The 18,385-nt window shown below is 46.0% G+C and overlaps 2 protein-coding genes across 2 annotated transcripts in view; one reads left to right on the top strand and one right to left on the bottom strand.

The window, feature by feature from the left end:
* Window positions 1-4,493, top strand: part of LOC129846176 (tRNA (guanine(26)-N(2))-dimethyltransferase-like) — a 15,524-nt gene extending 11,031 nt beyond the window's left edge. Inside the window, exons 12-16 of the mRNA XM_055914138.1 lie at window positions 70-178; window positions 291-367; window positions 974-1,093; window positions 2,294-2,411; window positions 3,443-4,493. Coding sequence (XP_055770113.1) covers window positions 70-178; window positions 291-367; window positions 974-1,093; window positions 2,294-2,411; window positions 3,443-3,511 — 493 coding nt within the window. The 3' untranslated portion in view covers window positions 3,512-4,493. The remainder of the gene's footprint in view (window positions 1-69; window positions 179-290; window positions 368-973; window positions 1,094-2,293; window positions 2,412-3,442) is intronic.
* On the bottom strand, window positions 4,067-18,385 carry LOC129846175 (lysosomal alpha-mannosidase-like). Its single transcript, XM_055914137.1, has 23 exons — window positions 18,242-18,385; window positions 17,722-17,824; window positions 17,177-17,350; window positions 15,369-15,562; window positions 14,566-14,698; window positions 13,868-14,013; window positions 13,584-13,783; window positions 13,293-13,413; window positions 12,811-12,889; window positions 11,689-11,798; window positions 11,402-11,509; window positions 11,201-11,317; window positions 10,860-11,048; window positions 10,551-10,648; window positions 10,222-10,342; window positions 9,933-10,051; window positions 9,372-9,473; window positions 9,153-9,240; window positions 6,300-6,380; window positions 5,939-6,163; window positions 5,551-5,700; window positions 4,965-5,067; window positions 4,067-4,797 (listed from the first exon to the last, which is right to left on the bottom strand). Exons 1-23 carry the CDS (start codon window positions 18,383-18,385, stop codon window positions 4,694-4,696), a joined length of 3,009 nt encoding a protein of 1,002 aa, XP_055770112.1. The 3' UTR covers window positions 4,067-4,693.

Genomic DNA, 18,385 nt, shown 5'->3' with positions numbered 1-18,385 from the left:
GTCTTGTCTGATTACATCAAATACAACTCCCCCTCTATTCTTGAACTCACCCGCTCTTTCTCTCTCTAGGTCGGCTCTGCTTCATGCGGGCCACAGGGTGTCTTTGTCTCATGCCTGTAAGAATGCTCTAAAGACGGACGCTCCTCCCAGGGTCCTCTGGGACGTCATGCGATGCTGGGTAAGACACAATGCACCATGGGAACCATTTCAATATGGGATGAAACTGAAAGTCCAAGTCCCAATCCAGGTGTAGATTTGACTGTATGTGGTGGTTATCTTGTATCCTGCAGGAAAAGTCTAATCCAGTGAAGAGAGACAGACTGTCAGAGAGCAGCCCTGCTCACCACATCCTCAATACTGAACCCATGTAAGTCTGGGACTGAACCAACTGCCTGGGAGATGAAGATGCCAGGAGAGTTTAACATAGAGATGGTATAATGTAGTGATGAATATTAGGGAAAGGTAGGTGTATTGAAAACAAGCCATCATGTCTTGCCTCTCTCCCCTATCTCTCTCTTTCCTCTCTCTCCCCCTCCCCCGTCTCTCTCCTGTCTCTCTCTCCTGTCTCTCTCTCCTGTCTCTCTCTCCTGTCTCTCTCTCCTGTCTCTCTCTCTCCTTCCCTCTCTCTCTCCCCATCTCTCTCTCTCCCCATCTCTCTCCCCCCTCCCCCATCTCTCTCTCTCTCCCCCCTCCCCATCTCTCTCTCCCCATCTCTCTCTCTCCCCCCTCCCCCATCTCTCTCTCTCTCCCCCCTCCCCCATCTCTCTCTCTCTCCCCCCTCCCCCATCTCTCTCTCTCTCCCCCCTCCCCCATCTCTCTCTCTCTCCCCCCTCCCCTATCTCTCTCTCTCTCCCCCCTCCCCTATCTCTCTCTCTCCCCCCTCCCCCATCTCTCTCTCTCCCCCCCCTCCCCCATCTCTCTCTCTACCCCCCTCCCCCAACTCTCTCCCTCCCCCATCTCTCTCTCTCTCTAGTCTACAAGCATGTTTTGATGTGAGGGAGGATGCCAATCCCCAGTCGCGCCGTCGTCACCTCACCCGCTTCCAGGAGAACCCTGAACCTTTCTGGGGGCCCAAGGCCCGCGCCAATGCTGGGTAGGATACGCTAATTAATACTATCCCCGTCCTTGACCTCTAACTCTAAACCTCAGGCCAGCTGGGGGCCCAAGACCCGCGCCAAGGCTGGGTACGGACCCTCAGACACTTATTAATGATGATCTCAACATGAAGTTAGCTAAATAAATATTTATACAGTATTGGTTTAAACCTCTCCCCATTGTTTCTTGCGGTCTCCACCTGCCTCTTACTGTGTTCTTCCCGATATTCTCTCTTTTCTCTGTCTTTCAACATATGTTTACATTGCCAAAGGAAGTGAAATAGATAAACAAAAGTGAAATAAACAATAGAAACTGAACAGTAAACATTACACAAGTTCCAAAAGAAAAAATACATTTCAGATGTCATATGTCTATACAGTGTTGTAATGATGTGCAAATAGTTAAAGTACCAAAGGGAAAATAAGTAAATATGGGTTGTATTTACAATGGTGTTTGTTCTTCACTGGTTGCCCTATTCTTGAGGTCACAAATCTTGCTGCTCTGATGGCACACTGTGGTATTTCACCCAATAGATATGGGAGTTTCTCAAAATTGGATTTTGTGGGTCTGTGTAATCTGAGGGAAATGTGTGTCTCTAATATGGTCATACATTTGGCAGGAGGTTAGGAAGTGCAGCTCAGTTTCCACCTCATTTTGTGGGCAGTGTGCACATAGCCGGTCTTCTCTTGAGAGCCATGTCTGCCTACGGCGGCCTTTCTCAATAGCAAGGCTATGCTCACTGAGTCTGTACATAGTCAAAGCTTTCCTTAAGTTTGGGTCAGTCAGTGGTCAGATATTCTGCCACTGTGTACTCTCTGTTTAGGGCCAAATAGCATTCTAGTTTGCTCTGTTTATTATTACTTGATGCATTGGAAAGAATTAGCTTTTTGTTTTCTCATGATTTTGTTGGGTCTAATTGTGCTGCTGTCCTGGGGCTCTGAGGTCTGTTTGTTTTTGTGAACAGAGGACCAGCTTGCTTAGGGGACTCTTCTCCAGGTTCATCTCTCTGTAGGTGATTACTTTGTTATGGAAGGTTTGGGAATCACTTCCTTTTAGGTGGTTGTAGAATTGAACGTCTCTTTTCTGGGTTTTGATAATTAGTGGGTATCTGCTCTGTATGCATTATTTGGTGTTTTCCGTTGTATACGGAGAATCCTGCAAAAATATCCTGTCTCAATTTGTTGTCTCTCTCTCCTAGTGGTGGAGGTATCTCATCCGACCTGGAGGACAGGAGGAAACAGGGTCAGAACAAGAGGAAGAACCAGATCACAGACGCCACCCAGCTTAAGAGCTTCCCCTGCAAGAGGTTCAGGAAGGTATGGGAGCACTGTTTCCCTCACCACACCCTGTAACGCTAGGCATTGCATTACACAAGATTCAGGAAGTCACAAGAGCTTTCCTTGCAAAAGGTTCAGAAAGGTACAGGGAAACACCCCACAATAACCATATAGACATAGTAGAATTGTAAGGCTGCGTTTACACAGGCAGCCCAATGCTGATCTTTTTACACTAATTGGTGTTTTGACCAATCAGACCAGCTCTAAAAAAAGATTGATGTGAAAAGATCTGATCTGATTTGTCAAAAAGGCTATTAGTAGAAAACTATCTGCCTGTGTAGAGGCAGCCACAGTAATGTTTCACAGGAGCTTTCTCTTTGGTGAAATGTTCTGAAGGGTGTGAGCACACTCTGTTCTTTTCATAATAACACTGTCGGCATAGTAACCGTACACTACCAGAGAACAAGGTGTTCTATCTCCCCAGCAACAGACAGTGGCTCATTAATTATGAATCATAACACTTCAGCTATTATTACGGATACATTTTCCACACAATAACAAACCTTCTAAACGGGCATTGTTAAATACTGGTTATTGGCTTGAAGGGCATTCTAGAGCTTGCAATAGTTCCTATAACACACGGTATATCCGCACGGTAGAATTTAAGGGCTATACATATTTTGTTTGAGCTGCTTTTTAAAGTAAGTCTAATTGGGAAAAGTATTGGTATTGTTTTAATTTGATTTTCATAATAGCCAGCTAAGACTGATGGTTGGGTTAGCTAAACTAGCAGGTCTGTTAGCTACAGTAGTTGCCTTGGTAACCAAGCAATTTAGTTAACTTGCTAGCTACTTCAGTGGATGTTGAACACATTTCTAGTGGTGAATGTTACATTCCAGCCATGGTGTAAAAGAGATGATCAACTCTGTGGGAAATGATGCAATGCCATGGAAGGTCAGTTCCACTCCGCTAGTGGAACATCTGTCATTCATTATTTTCCATAGGACACATAGCCCCTCATTGATTGTCTTACATACGTTTTGCCCCCTTCTCTCCCTCTCTCTCTCCAGGGGAAATGCACACACGGTGAAAAATGCTGTTACTCCCATGACCCGCAACAGACTGACAAGATGGAGTGATGGTGGAGCGAGTCCTTCCTCCTCTCTTTTCTTCCCTCCCACTTGGTATCCTCATGTCCAGCTCAGCAGAATCGGTCCACTGTAAGGTATACTGGACACAATCATGGCTAAGCAACCAGGTGAAACTCCAGGCCCCAGACATAACTAACGTTGAACTCCGGGGTGAAGTTTGCCCCTTGGTACAAATCTAGGATCAGCTCTCCCTCCCCCAATCCTCTACATTACCATTAGTGGGGAGAATGCAAAACTGACCCAAGATCAGCATCTATGGGCAACTTCATTCCACAACATTATGGGATGTCTAGTTAGCCCTGTATTGGAAATCCACATATTGGCTTCATACTGAAGTGAACCATCAGTTATGTTTTATTTATGACTGTTGTGACAGTCTAATGCAAGTGTGGAGAATTCATTTGTTCTGGTGGAAAATAGCTTTTACTGATGGTTCATTTTTATAACAACTTGTATAATTTCCTATGTGCTTTGACTTCCATTGTAGCAAAGACATTTCCATTGTAATCATGTGGAGGAATGGGTGAGTGAATACACACACACTGAGAAACAACCTGGGTTTAATATCAGCTGCACATTGATCACTATGATTTAACACAAAAGCTGCGTTTACACAAGCAGTTCAATTCTGATCTTTTGCCACTAATTGGTCTTATGACCAATCAGATTGGATCTTTTGCCCATAATTGGGCTGCCTGTGTAAATGCAGCCTAAACCACTCATTTTTAAAAAGGCATTCAATTACGAAAGGTGCATTCGAGATAAATAAAAAATCACTTATGGCACAGAATATTCACTCGGCATATAGAAAATATATATTGGTTACAGGTGTGTGTGAATAGTTGGTCACTAACGTATCAACAATGAAGATTTAGTAATAAGTAGTTCTGGAAAATGTCTTTGAAATGGCAGGAAGGTTGTGGTTTTGGCACTGTAATATTACAATAAAGGAATTGTTCTTATGCTTCAAGCTCTTTTATAGAAGGTTATTTAAAACCCACTCCTGTCAACTGAATTATGACAAGAAACATGATAATCCTGTTCATTATCTCCATGTACTCAGACCCCAAATTATTTACATACAATCAAGGCAGTGAGTTCATAATTGTTAAGCCACAGGGATTGGTTGATTGCTACTGCAGTGCTGATTGGTCATTGGCTAGTTCTGGACTATCTCTGCCTGACACGGAGCAGGAAGGTGCGTATCTCCATGGGCTTGAGGTTCACCTCCCACACAGAGGGGTCTCCCCCTCTCTTCGGCAGGGGCATCTCACCTGAGGCAAACGGAGACAACAGGCATCAAGTTCTGTGCAATGAACAGAGCAACAAGCCCAGTTTCACAAAGGAATCGCTACAATAAAGCAGGTCAGCGGTCTTCACTCGTCCTAGAGGGCTGAGGAAGCCGAGTTGAAGGAGTTTGTTAGACCTGTGTGATGTGTACCTGACTCCGCCTTCCAGTCCAGACGCGTCATCTCATCCTTCCACTGATTGGCTGACAGGTTCATCTCAGACACGCCCAGCACGTCCAGAGTGGAGAACAGCTTCTACAGAGAGAGCAGTGTGTGAGTGACTGGCAGAGAGTAGAAAATGGACCATCTGCCAGTAACTTCAATATCTACATTGTTTGAAATGAACTTGTGAATAACAGTTGTTACATCACATTGAGACAGGAATGTATGGTATTAGTAAAAGGTTTCACTTTGTTTATGGGTCATATGCATACGTGTGTGAGTGTTGAACCTGTAGGTTGACAGTTCATCTTGCTCTCCCTAGCCCGATACGGATGCTCCAGTCTGAGCAGCACTGTGTGTGTGTTCACCACTAACCTGACGGTGAGACTGAAGGCTCCTTGCTCTCCCTAGCCCGATACGGATGCTCCAGTCTTAGCAGCACTGTGTGTGTGTTCACCACTAACCTGACAGTGAGACTGAAGGCTCCTTGCTCTCCTGGGCTTGCTGCTGGTGCTCCAGCCTTAGAACCACAGTCTCTGTATGGTGTGTGTATATACAGTGTTACATATCACTAACCTGCAGATTAACAGTAACAGGCTGGGAATGCTCCTTGCTCTCTGAGGCTTGGTACTGATGCTCCAGTCTGAGCAGCACTGAGTCCTGGTCCCACTGAGACACTGTCAACAGGTGAACAGCAGGGGGCAGCACTGCCTGTAGGCCAGAGAACTAAGGGGGGGGTTGGAGTTAAACAGGGTTCATTTCAATAGTCCAAAGTGACATGTATTTCATCTGCAGGGCTGATAACTGTTCCTCAATCAGCCTCTTCCTTTCCTAGATTCCTCACCTCTTTCTCAAAATCCATTGGAGAAGAAGGCCTGAGGGGCAGGACCTTCTCCAATACAGTTGATAAAGAGGCAAGGAGAACTTGAAGAAAGAATCATTTGAGGTGGGCTCTATCTCTCACCTCCAGCCTGGTACTAGGGTGCAGCTCTCCGTCGGTGAACGTGATGAGAGGCTGCAGTACCACTTCCTGTGCTAGGGGGCGGTGTGTGTCAGCGGCCGTGGCAGGGGGGCTGAGGGAGAGGAGGAGGCGACCACGAACCACCAGGCCTTCTGGGTAAATGTCAGACGTCTCATTGAGGGGCTCACCTACACCCCGGACGTCGTCGTACAGCAACCTACGGTGGAGCTGTCAGATGTGACCGTGATAAATGTGAGGCACAAAGATAGACAAGGTGTGGAGCCGGAGGAAAGAGGTGAGATGTGTGAAACGCAACAGATGCCAAAAAGCTACCACATGAAAAATGAGAGTGTGTGTGTGTTACCATGATCTCCAGTGATCCATCCTGAATGCTGCCGCCTCCCTGAGAACGGTCCGTCACTACAGTCAGCTGCTCCTTGTCATCCTGCACACACACAGTGTTGATGGAATTTATAAATTAATGATTAGAATATTCCACCCTGAAACCATATGAAATTGTATGAAATTGATTAGAATCATAAAATTATTATTAATGTGTGTAGTTTTAATCAGTAACATTTATTGTAATTATGTGTGTAGTTTTAGTCAGAATTAGGGTAAAACAATATATCTGTACAATATGTTTCTATAGTATCTTAAACACAGACTGTCTGAGCAAGCTTCGGTGCCGACCTTGGCTAGGGGCCACCGAGATTTGGGAGAGGACAGGGAGTGCTTTTCACGGTCCCTAATCTTTGTCGGCTGGGTATTGATTTAGTATGTGCGTATGATACCTACTGTTGGTGTGTATGTATGTGCGTAGGATACCTACTGTTAGTGTGTGTGTATGTGTGTAGGATACCTACTGTTGGTGTGTATGTATGTGTGTAGGATACCTACTGTTGGTGTGTGTGTATGTGTGTAGGATACCTACTGTTAGTGTGTGTGTATGTGTGTAGGATACCTACTGTTGGTGTGTATGTATGTGTGTAGGATACCTACTGTTGGTGTGTGTGTATGTGTGTAGGATACCTACTGTTAGTGTGTGTGTATGTGTGTAGGATACCTACTGTTAGTGTGTGTGTATGTGTGTAGGATACCTACTGTTAGTGTGTGTGTATGTGTGTAGGATACCTACTGTTAGTGTGTGTGTATGTGTGTAGGATACCTACTGTTGGTGTGTATGTATGTGTGTAGGATACCTACTGTTGGTGTGTATGTATGTGTGTAGGATACCTACTGTTGGTGTGGAAGTATGTGCGTATGATATCTACTGTTGGTGTGTATGTATGTGCGTATGATATCTACTGTTGGTGTGTATGTATGTGCGTATGATACCTACTGTTGGTGTGTATGTATGTGCGTAGGATATCTACTGTTGGTGTGTATGTATGTGTGTAGGATACCTACTGTTGGTGTGTATGTATGTGTGTATGTATGTGCGTATGATACCTACTGTTGGTGTGTATGTATGTGTGTAGGATACCTACTGTTGGTGTGTATGTATGTGTGTAGGATACCTACTGTTGGTGTGTATGTATGTGTGTAGGATACCTACTGTTGGTGTGTATGTATGTGCGTATGATACCTACTGTTGGTGTGTATGTATGTGCGTATGATACCTACTGTTGGTGTGTATGTATGTGTGTAGGATACCTACTGTTGGTGTGTATGTATGTGTGTAGGATACCTACTGTTGGTGTGTATGTATGTGTGTAGGATACCTACTGTTGGTGTGTATGTATGTGTGTAGGATATCTACTGTTGGTGTGTATGTATGTGCGTATGATACCTACTGTTGGTGTGTATGTATGTGCGTATGATACCTACTGTTGGTGTGTATGTATGTGTGTATGTATGTGCGTATGATACCTACTGTTGGTGTGTATGTATGTGTGTAGGATACCTACTGTTGGTGTGTATGTATGTGCGTATGATACCTACTGTTGGTGTGTATGTATGTGCGTATGATACCTACTGTTGGTGTGTATGTATGTGTGTATGTATGTGCGTATGATACCTACTGTTGGTGTGTATGTATGTGTGTAGGATACCTACTGTTGGTGTGTATGTATGTGTGTAGGATACCTACTGTTGGTGTGTATGTATGTGCGTATGATACCTACTGTCGGTGTGTATGTATGTGTGTAGGATACCTACTGTTGGTGTGTATGTATGTGCGTAGGATACCTACTGTTGGTGTGTATGTATGTGCGTAGGATACCTACTGTTGGTGTGTATGTATGTGTGTAGGATACCTACTGTTGGTGTGTATGTATGTGTGTAGGATACCTACTGTTAGTGTGTATGTATGTGTGTATGATACCTACTGTTGGTGTGTATGTATGTGTGTAGGATATCTACTGTTGGTGTGTATGTATGTGCGTAGGATACCTACTGTTAGTGTGTATGTATGTGTGTAGGATACCTACTGTTAGTGTGTATGTATGTGTGTAGGATACCTACTGTTGGTGTGTATGTATGTGTGTAGGATATCTACTGTTGGTGTGTATGTATGTGTGTAGGATATCTACTGTTGGTGTGTATGTATGTGCGTAGGATACCTACTGTTAGTGTGTATGTATGTGTGTAGGATACCTACTGTTGGTGTGTATGTATGTGTGTAGGATACCTACTGTTGGTGTGTATGTATGTGTGTAGGATACCTACTGTTAGTGTGTATGTATGTGTGTATGATACCTACTGTTGGTGTGTATGTATGTGTGTAGGATACCTACTGTTGGTGTGTATGTATGTGTGTAGGATACCTACTGTTGGTGTGTATGTATGTGCGTAGGATACCTACTGTTAGTGTGTATGTATGTGCGCTGCTATAAAATGGATGTCTTTGTATTGTGGACAGCAGAACGTTCTCGTGAATAAACTGTATTAACCTTTTGCATAAGCTGAGTCTTTGACTAATTATTATTAAACCCATGGTCTTACAAACCTCGGATTGGTCAAAGCTATTGATTGTTATTATCATTGGGATTAAAAATTCTCATGACAGTAAGTCACGACTTACTATTGTCAGATAATATCACATGAATTTGTAAAACAGAGTGAAGAGAACAGGAGGGAGAGTCAAGAGTTGTGAACCAGAAGGCTACCGCAGAAAAAGAAACTAAGTGGGAAGAGGAAAAGAGGAAAGGAAAGTGCATGATCATGAGAAGGAAGAGGGAGTGGCAGACAGGGGTGTATGACCAATGAGACACACCTTAATGTAAGCTCTAGAGTTGATTGGATAGTAGTTGCCAGCAATTGGCTCAGACTGCCTCAGGTTCCACGTGGGGCGGAAGTCTTTCCTGTCAGAGACAGATATACAACGCATTAGGGTGTATACTGTGTGTCTGAACACATACTACTGGAATACAGTACTCCATCATGAACACATACTGATGCATAGATTTGGTAAACACACACACAGGTTCCTCACCGTCTCTGCAGCACCTCTCTGCCATTAGAGTCTGTGTAGAAGACACCAGAGGAGTTGATGCTGCTGTCTAGACGACTTATCACCTCTTTACCCAGGTCATCACTGAGGGGGGGCAGAAAGAGAGAAAGGGGTGGGGGGGTGGAGAGAGAAGGGGGGGTAGAAAGAGAGAAGGGGTGGAGAGAGAGAAGGGGGGAGCGGAAAGAGAGAAGGGGGAGCAGTGGCGGAAAGAGAGAAGGGGTGGAGAGAGAGAAGGGGGGAGCAGTGGTGGAAAGAGAGAAGGGGGGGGGCAGAGAGAGAGAAGGGGGGAGCAGTGGTGGAAAGAGAGAAGGGGGGAGCAGAGAGACAGAAGGGGGGGCAGAGAGAGAAGGGGGGACAGAGAGAGAGAAGGGGTGGAGAGAGAGAACATGGTACACTATGATCTATGGTACAGGAATACTTTCTAGTCTGTTAAAGACTCACTCCTACTGCCAGACATACACAGGCTGTCTCAATAACGCGCCATTCTCCTTCCAGTGTATTATCTGTGACCAGGCCCCATGTGGCTCTGAGCCCCTTCCTCACCCTATAGGCACCGGGCCTACAGTCCACTCCAGTTCTAGAGCCCTGCTGTCTGTGTAGAGACGGACCACCTGAGAGACCCAGGGACTGAACCACTGTCTCACCTCCTGCACCACAGAATTCTGATGGGGAGGAGGGGGGCATAAGACAGGAGGGGGGGGGTTAAGGCGTAGACAAGAAATTGTGAGATGACTGGAATGAATCTCTTGAATGTTTAGTGGGTCTTCTGCATATTGAATTATTGAGACACATGCAAGTAAATACACTACATGAAGTATAATGTAGTAGGTACCTGTAGTGTTTCTATCTTAGCCGTCTTGCTGATGATGAAGGGGGTAGAGGTGTTCGGTCTGAAGATGTAGGCCCCTGACATCTGAATACTCTCTGAGTTGTTACCATCGCTGGCGTTGTACCTGGAGAAACACACACAGAGCAAAGATGACAGAAAATCCCTCAATGTAACAATGCTAGCACACAGTGAGAGTAAAGAAGAAGGGAAGGATGGGGAGAGAGACTGAGGGAGAAATAATTAGGGAAGGGTATAGAGAATAGGAAGGAGTGGTAGAGAGGTAGAGGAAAGGGTAGAGGGAAATGGAGAGGTAGAGAGTAAGTAGTACGGACCAGTAGAAGTTCTGTGACAGTTTGACAGTCTGTTGTGTCTCCAGGTTACTGAGGCTGCTGAGGAGACCCGTCTCTGGGTCAAAGGTCACCCTGAGAAACTAGAGGAGACACGTCAAAGTGACAGAACAGGTGACCTCCAAACCTAGATACAATACTTTTCCAAACCTAAAAACAACCCTTTTCCAACTGATTTTATACATTGATATGTCATCATTAATGGAGACATTATACATTTTGGAATATTTGTCTCCATCAAATATTTGCTTTCATAGTAAAAAGTAAGTTTGTGTACAGGCATAAGACCCAGACCTTGTTCTGTACAGTCTTGGGAGCCCTGGGCAGTGGAGAGGACTGTGGAGATGGAGGCCCGTTCTGAAGCAGGGAGACAGAGTAGGTGCTGTAGCCCAGGGGAGGGGCCTGAACCTGGAACAACAGCTCGTTGACAGCGTACCCCCTGCCCCTTCGCACCGCTGCTGTGGCCTGGGACACTGGGACCACCTGAGGGGGTGGGGATAGAGGGGGGGGGGGTTACCGAACGGACAAACACACAAGTCGTACACAAAACGCAAATACACACAATACATAACTGTCATAACAAAAGTTATTGAACAACTACATATGACAACCATTATCAGAACAGACAGACCAACCTGACTGTCCACAGCCTTGCCCTTAGCATCTGAGATACTGTAGGCCGTCCCGTTGACTGGCAGTCTGACTGGCCAACTGACTGGACGAGCTAGAGGGTTGTACACGTTCACTGAGAACTGACAGAGAAACATGGGAAAAGAGAGGAGAATTTAACTTCACGGAACCAAAGAGGATTGTGAGTGTGCCCGTGTGCGTGTTACCTTCTTGCTGGTCTCTGTGAGGGGACACACACTGATGTTGAGGTGTTCACAGTAAACACGAGGAGCAGATGATCCACTCAGAGAGGATAGAGTGTTACTGACCAACACCTGGGACAGAGGGGATGAGAGAGGTTACACACTGTACAGTAATATTCTTTATTTAGTCTGTGTCCTATAGTCCTCCACACACTGGGGAGAGACAGATGGAGAGTCAATCATACACAGTTAATCTAACAAGAGAGACCGTATGGATCAATAGAAAGAACACACACACACACGGTAGGTACCTGGCAGTGTGCCCAGCCGTTGGCCAGTCTCCTAGCGTAGTCGTTGGCAACGTGTTGCTTTTCAGTCCCGGATACAGCGTCGTGATGCTGAGCCACTGCCATGGCCTTCTCTACCAATCACAACACAGAACACTCCCTGTCAACCTCGCCGTCCTCTAATCCGCTTCAAGCTTATTAATAAGAAAGAGGCTAGTATTAATAAGGAGGAGGCCAGTATTAATAAGGAGGAGGCCAGTATTAATAAGGAGGAGGCCAGTATTAATAAGAAGGAGGCCAGGCCTCCCGGGTGGCGCAGTGGTCTAGGGCACTGCATCACAGTGCTAACTGCGCCACCAGAGTCTCTGGGTTCGCGCCCAGGCTCTGTCGCAGCCGGCCGCGACCGGGAGGTCCGTGGGGCGACGCACAATTGGCATAGCGTTGTCCGGGGTAGGGAGGGTTTGGCCGGTAGGGATATCCTTGTCTCATCGCGCTCCAGCGACTCCTGTGGTGGGCCGGGCACAGTGCGCGCCAACCAAGGGGGCCAGGTACACGGTGTTTCCTCCGACACATTGGTGCGGCTGGCTTCCGGGTTGGAGGCGCGCTGTGTTAAGAAGCAGTACGGCTGGTTGGGTTGTGCTTCGGAGGACGCATGGCTTTCGACCTTCGTCTCTCCCGAGCCCGTACGGGAGTTGTAGCGATGAGACAAGGTAGTAATTACTAGCGATTGGATACCACGAAAATTGGGGAGAAAATGGGATAAAAATTTAAAAAATAATAAAAAATAAATAAATAAGGAGGCCAGTATTAATAAGAAGGAGGCCAGTATTAATAAGAAGGAGGCCAGTATTAATAAGGAGGAGGCCAGTATTAATAAGGAGGAGGCCAGTATTAATAAGAAGGAGGCCAGTATTAATAAGAAGGAGGCCAGTATTAATAAGAAGGAGGCCAGTATTAATAATAAGGAGGCCAGTATTAATAAGAAGGAGGCTAGTATTAATAAGAAGGAGGCCAGTATTAATAAGAAGGAGGCTAGAATGGACATTGAAACACTGTGTCTGACTGCCACTAGGCTTAGTCAACTCATGTAGTGATGATGAAGTAGTGCACTTGAATGTGATGAAAGTGTGTACACTAGGCACTTACTCAGGGTGTCACTGTCTCCAGCTCCAAAGGGACCTTTCCTTGAGATGGGACCACCAAGGACCTCCAGCTGATTACACGTCTGTGAAACCAGAGGAGAGGAGTGATGCATTAACCAAGTCTCCAGACATGGCCTCAGTGTGGGACTACTCAACTGTCATCCTTTAGTGAATGTCTGGTGGCTTTGTATGAAAAGTGTACAAGCTGTCAAATCCATGATTTCCCTCTGGAAAGCTCATTGGAGAAGAGGCTCCAAGTCCCTCCCCTTCGACCTCCTCCTCCAATGAGGAGGAATCAATGGCCGAGTTCGACATACAGCCAACTTTAAAGGCAAGTCGAGACTGACTAATCTACAAATCACCTTACATCATCAATAACTGCTCAATATGACTTGTAGATCAGTCAGTCAGTCACAACTTATCCATGACACATCACGGTTTTGAGGCTTTCAGACAAAGCCATTGTCTGAGGTTTGAGTAGTGTACCTGCAGGTAGCTGTTGCTGATCCTCTCATAGCGTTTCAGGGCTGGACGGCTGGTGAAATATCCTGTCCAGAAGTCATGAGCTGAGTCAGCATAGGGGAAGAAATCATCCCCTTTTAGAGGCCTGACTCGGGGGTGGGGGAGAGAGAGAGAACATTTAAATGACCTGTACATAATTTAAGGTAACAGGAGGGAGTAGAGAACGTTGACTTCAGAGCCGTTACTCTGACTAGCTAAACATAGTTTAGTATAGTATTCTAACAGCATCATATAGTTAATATAGTGGTATAGTACCATGTGAGGTTAGCCCTGTGTAGCTCCTGTAGGTAACAGGAGGGAGTAGAGTAGAGAACGTTGACTTCAGAGCCGTTACTCTGCTTCTGGTTGACGTAGCGAATGAGCTTGTCCAGGTTCTTATACCACAGGTTGGCGTTCTCATACTGGAAGTCTGACCCCATAGTCATTATGATGTGGTTGGTTTTATACACCAATGCCTGGTGCAGGGGAGAAGAGAGAGAGTGTGTTATTATTATGACTAACCTGTGTGTGTCGACCTGTATGTGTGTGTCATCTCTAACCTGTGCCTGTGCGATGCGGAGGAACCTGGTCACCACATCGTCAACATTATAGTCCTCCAGATCAGGGTCGTCTCTGATTGGTGGATCGTCACATGACTGGTCCCAACAGAATCCCTCCGGAGGGTTGTACCCGTTAGGGAGGATACCTGGAGGAGAGGGGGCTGGGTTAGGCTACTGGGGTGCTAGGGGTCAGGGTTCATAGGTGGGAGGTCAGGTCAGGATTGATCACATGACTGGTCTCAACAGAAGCCGTCGGGAGGGTCGTACCTGTTAGGGAAGATACCTATGGGAGAGGGAGCTGGGTTAGGCTACAGCGGTGGCTAGGGGTCAGGGGTTGAAGGTGAGATCAGTATTGATGAAGGGAGAGGGGTTTTGTCTAGAAGGGATACAGCTTTCGTCAAAATTGACTTTTCGTAGCAGGTTAGGTGAACTTACACTTTTGACGTCAATTTGACACAAGCTGTATCCCATCTAAACATTGACCGGGGAGACGGTTGTTAGACTATAGACTACACTTGAGGGGGGAGAGAGGACAGATGTTAGTGCCGAAAGAGTAATATTGATGAAGAAATATGGGATATCCCAGGTCTATTGCAAAAACTGAATAGGTTGTGAGCAATATGACAGAAAATATCTAATGGAACGAGTACGTGAAGCTGTTGCTATATTGCTAGAGGTTGAAGGTCAAAGGTCAGTACCAGTGAAGAGGTCAGCCATAGGGGGGGTGAGGCTCTCACTGGCTCTCCACAACATCTCCTGTTCCCTGGATACCATCCTCCTGCTACGATCCTGGTAGTCCAGACGACCAAAGAAGAAGCCGTCATAACCCATCTAGAACAGAGAACCATCAGTCAATACAACACACACAACATGGTTTCTTGTCCCACACACCGGGTAGGTGCAGTGAGATGTGTTGTTTTACACGGTCATCCATGGTGCCGCCTGGAGAAAATTAGAGTTTGGTGCCTTCTAAATGTTTTACCTTCTCGGCTCGGGTATTCAAACCAGCAACCTTTAGGTTACTGGGCCAAGGCTCAACACTAACCGCTAGGCTACCTGCCACCCATTCAATACAATAAACACAGTAAGGATTCTAATCGTCCCTCTGACCTTTGAACTGAATGGAAAGATGAGGGAGACTCGTATCGTGTTATTTCTGACATGGAAAACTTTGACTATATTTGTTTTGCCCCACTTCTATTCCCAACTTGGGAGCCCACAAGAACCTTCTGACACTGACAACCTTTCAACAGACGACAGTCTTGGATGGTTGTACTATATCTATTCAGACAATGGATTAAGACATGATGGGAAAAGGAGTGGAAGAGATTTACCTGGGCAAGAATAGACATAGAAAGTCTGACAGACAGGATATTGTGAGGTAGGAAACAAGACAGGAGATTGTGGGTTGTATTCAGTAGGAACCAAACTGGCCAAAACAGGGAGGGACCAACCAGTAATAAGGAACATTACTGTGTGCACTAATGAATACGGCCCGTACCTGTGCGAACATGGAGGCGTGCTCGCGGGCGTGTCCGAAGGGGTCGATGTGCCAGGCGACGCGGGGGCGACCGCAGTGTCCGAACGTATCGTTGAGGAACCGCAGACCCATGGTCATCTGGTCTATGACTGCACTGTAGTGGGTGGTGGCCTCGTCACTCATACACCAGCCCCCGTTCACAAACTCCAACCGCCCTGAGAGGACAAAAGTGATGAAAAAAGCAATAAAGATTTATTTAACGTAATATGACTTAATCACAGGTTAAAGGGGTTATAACTGTTCATAACCTCTGAATAGCAATTTACATCTGTTCAATAACACCACCAATAGCAGTCACACTCAGGTGAGAGAGATGCTTTATCACACCTACATCCCTCCTCTCATTAACCTGCTGTCTGACTGGCTCCTTCACCAGCGGTAGAAGGTGGACTCTACATCTTTATAACACCTACATCCCTCCTCTCATTAACCTGCTGTCTGACTGGCTCCTTCACCAGCGGTAGAAGGTGGACTCTACATCTTTATAACACCTACATCCCTCCTCTCATTAACCTGCTGTCTGACTGGCTCCTTCACCAGCGGTAGAAGGTGGACTCTACATCTTTATAACACCTACATCCCTCCTCCCATTAACCTGCTGTCTGACTGGCTCCTTCACCAGCGGTAGAAGGTGGACTCTACATCTTTATAACACCTACATCCCTCCTCTCATTAACCTGCTGTCTGACTGGCTCCTTCACCAGCGGTAGAAGGTGGACTCTACATCTTTATAACACCTACATCCCTCCTCTCATTAACCTGCTGTCTGACTGGCTCCTTCACCAGCGGTAGAAGGTGGACTCTACATCTTTATAACACCTACATCCCTCCTCTCATTAACCTGCTGTCTGACTGGCTCCTTCACCAGCGGTAGAAGGTGGACTCTACATCTTTATAACACCTACATCCCTCCTCTCATTAACCTGCTGTCTGACTGGCTCCTTCACCAGCGGTAGAAGGTGGACTCTACATCTTTATAACACCTACATCCCTCCTCTCATTAACCTGCTGTCTGACTGGCTCCTTCACCAGCGGTAGAAGGTGGACTCTACATCTTTATAACACCTACATCCCTCCTCTCATTAACCTGCTGTCTGACTGGCTCCTTCACCAGCGGTAGAAGGTGGACTCTACATCTTTATAACACCTACATCCCTCCTCTCATTAACCTGCTGTCTGACTGGCTCCTTCACCAGCGGTAGAAGGTGGACTCTACATCTTTATAACATCTACATCCCTCCTCTCATTAACCTGCTGTCTGACTGGCTCCTTCACCAGCGGTAGAAGGTGGACTCTACATCTTTATAACACCTACATCCCTCCTCTCATTAACCTGCTGTCTGACTGGCTCCTTCACCAGCGGTAGAAGGTGGACTCTCCATCTTTATAACACCTACATCCCTCCTCTCATTAACCTGCTGTCTGACTGGCTCCTTCACCAGCGGTAGAAGGTGGACTCTCCATCTTTATAACACCTACATCCCTCCTCTCATTAACCTGCTGTCTGACTGGCTCCTTCACCAGCGGTAGAAGGTGGACTCTACATCTTTATAACACCTACATCCCTCCTCTCATTAACCTGCTGTCTGACTGGCTCCTTCACCAGCGGTAGAAGGTGGACTCTACATCCTTATAACACCTACATCCCTCCTCTCATTAACCTGCTGTCTGACTGGCTCCTTCACCAGCGGTAGAAGGTGGACTCTACATCTTTATAACTTCTTCCTGACATGTTTTATAAAGGCTCTATAACCCCTCTCTGGCCTCACCCTCATTGACGAGCTGTTTGACAGTGTTGTGCATGTCATCAGTCTGTTGTTTCCACCAGCGGTAGAAGAAGGCTGTCTCTACGTAGATGAAGCGTCTGTCAGGGTTCTTCAGCAGCTGGTCCACCACAGAGTCCAGAATGTACTGCACCCCCGCGTGCTGGATGTCATTACGGTCTGGAACCACCACAGGCAGGTTACATACACAGGTTAGACACACACACACACACACACACACACACACACACACACACACACACACTAACGTGATAAGACGTATGCACACATGATATAACATCTATCATGCGGTTCACATCCACCCAGTCATGAGGTTTGAACTGTAAAACCATGTGATTCTAGGTTATTGTAGGTGTTATGTGTGCCTATAATAAAATATAATAAAAGCCTCACAGCTATGGTTTTAACAATGGGTCAGTTTAACTTTTAACTATACCACCTTGACCTATGACATAGCTGTTTATCAGTGTGTTTGTGTGTCTAGATGTGAGCCACATGATAGATGGGGGGGGGGGGGGGGGGGTACAGACCTCCATAAAAGTATTGGTCCACGGTCTTGAGCCAGCCGACGTCGTCGTGGGTGTGTGGCACCAGATGCACGTTCAACATCCCAGGCTTGGTAGCATGACATGACTAGGATGTGTAGTACACACAATGGGAAAATAATTAGGGATTTTAGCTGGTGGGCTAATGTTATGGGAAGGAGAGAGGCATATCAGAGGCTACTTAGCTTTACAAAAATTGTAACGTTGTAATTGTAATTTAATTAAACCACCAATGATAACAGTGCAAGACCAGACTTAGTGCAACACTGGTTAGATCGAATGTGATTTGTAGCTTCCATTTCACGTTTTATGTGGAAGTAAAAATCTGTTATGCCAGGAATATAACTTCTGCTACTGTGTTCTCTACACGAAAATGAAAGTGTTTGAAATCGGCTAAAGCGGGAAACAGTGAAAAAGTTTATCAAAGCTGCTATACCAATACACGGTTTAAGTGTTTCAGTTGCGTTTTTATTAACCACAATAGGGATAGGAACTATAGACGTACCTTGTATCCACATGTCGGACTTTCTTGGGGTGTTTGACGGACGGGAAAGCCCCAAACGCCGCTTTGAAATAATAACAGGAGGAACACAAACGGTGTATACACCGGAGTCGCCATCTTGGAAAACAACCACGAGTCATGTGACAT

The sequence above is a fragment of the Salvelinus fontinalis genome, unplaced genomic scaffold (genome assembly GCF_029448725.1).
Source record: "Salvelinus fontinalis isolate EN_2023a unplaced genomic scaffold, ASM2944872v1 scaffold_0465, whole genome shotgun sequence".
Taxonomy (NCBI): Eukaryota; Metazoa; Chordata; class Actinopteri; order Salmoniformes; family Salmonidae; genus Salvelinus; species Salvelinus fontinalis.
The sequence above is the reverse complement of the archived record's forward strand: the minus strand, read 5'-3'. Positions and strand labels throughout refer to the sequence as shown.

What these genes read in the sequence shown, in the direction of transcription:
- LOC129846175 (XM_055914137.1), bottom strand. Translation starts at nt 18,385, where the DNA reads ATGTCACATGACTCGTGGTTGTTTTCCAAGATGGCGACTCCGGTGTAT. An exon ending in ACGCCTCCATGTTCGCACAG is followed by an intron (nt 14,699 to 15,368) that starts GTACGGGCCGTA and finishes TCTCTGTTCTAG; the next exon opens with ATGGGTTATGACGGCTTCTT. An exon ending in CACAGGGCTAACCTCACATG is followed by an intron (nt 13,414 to 13,583) that starts GTACTATACCAC and finishes CCCCCGAGTCAG; the next exon opens with GCCTCTAAAAGGGGATGATT.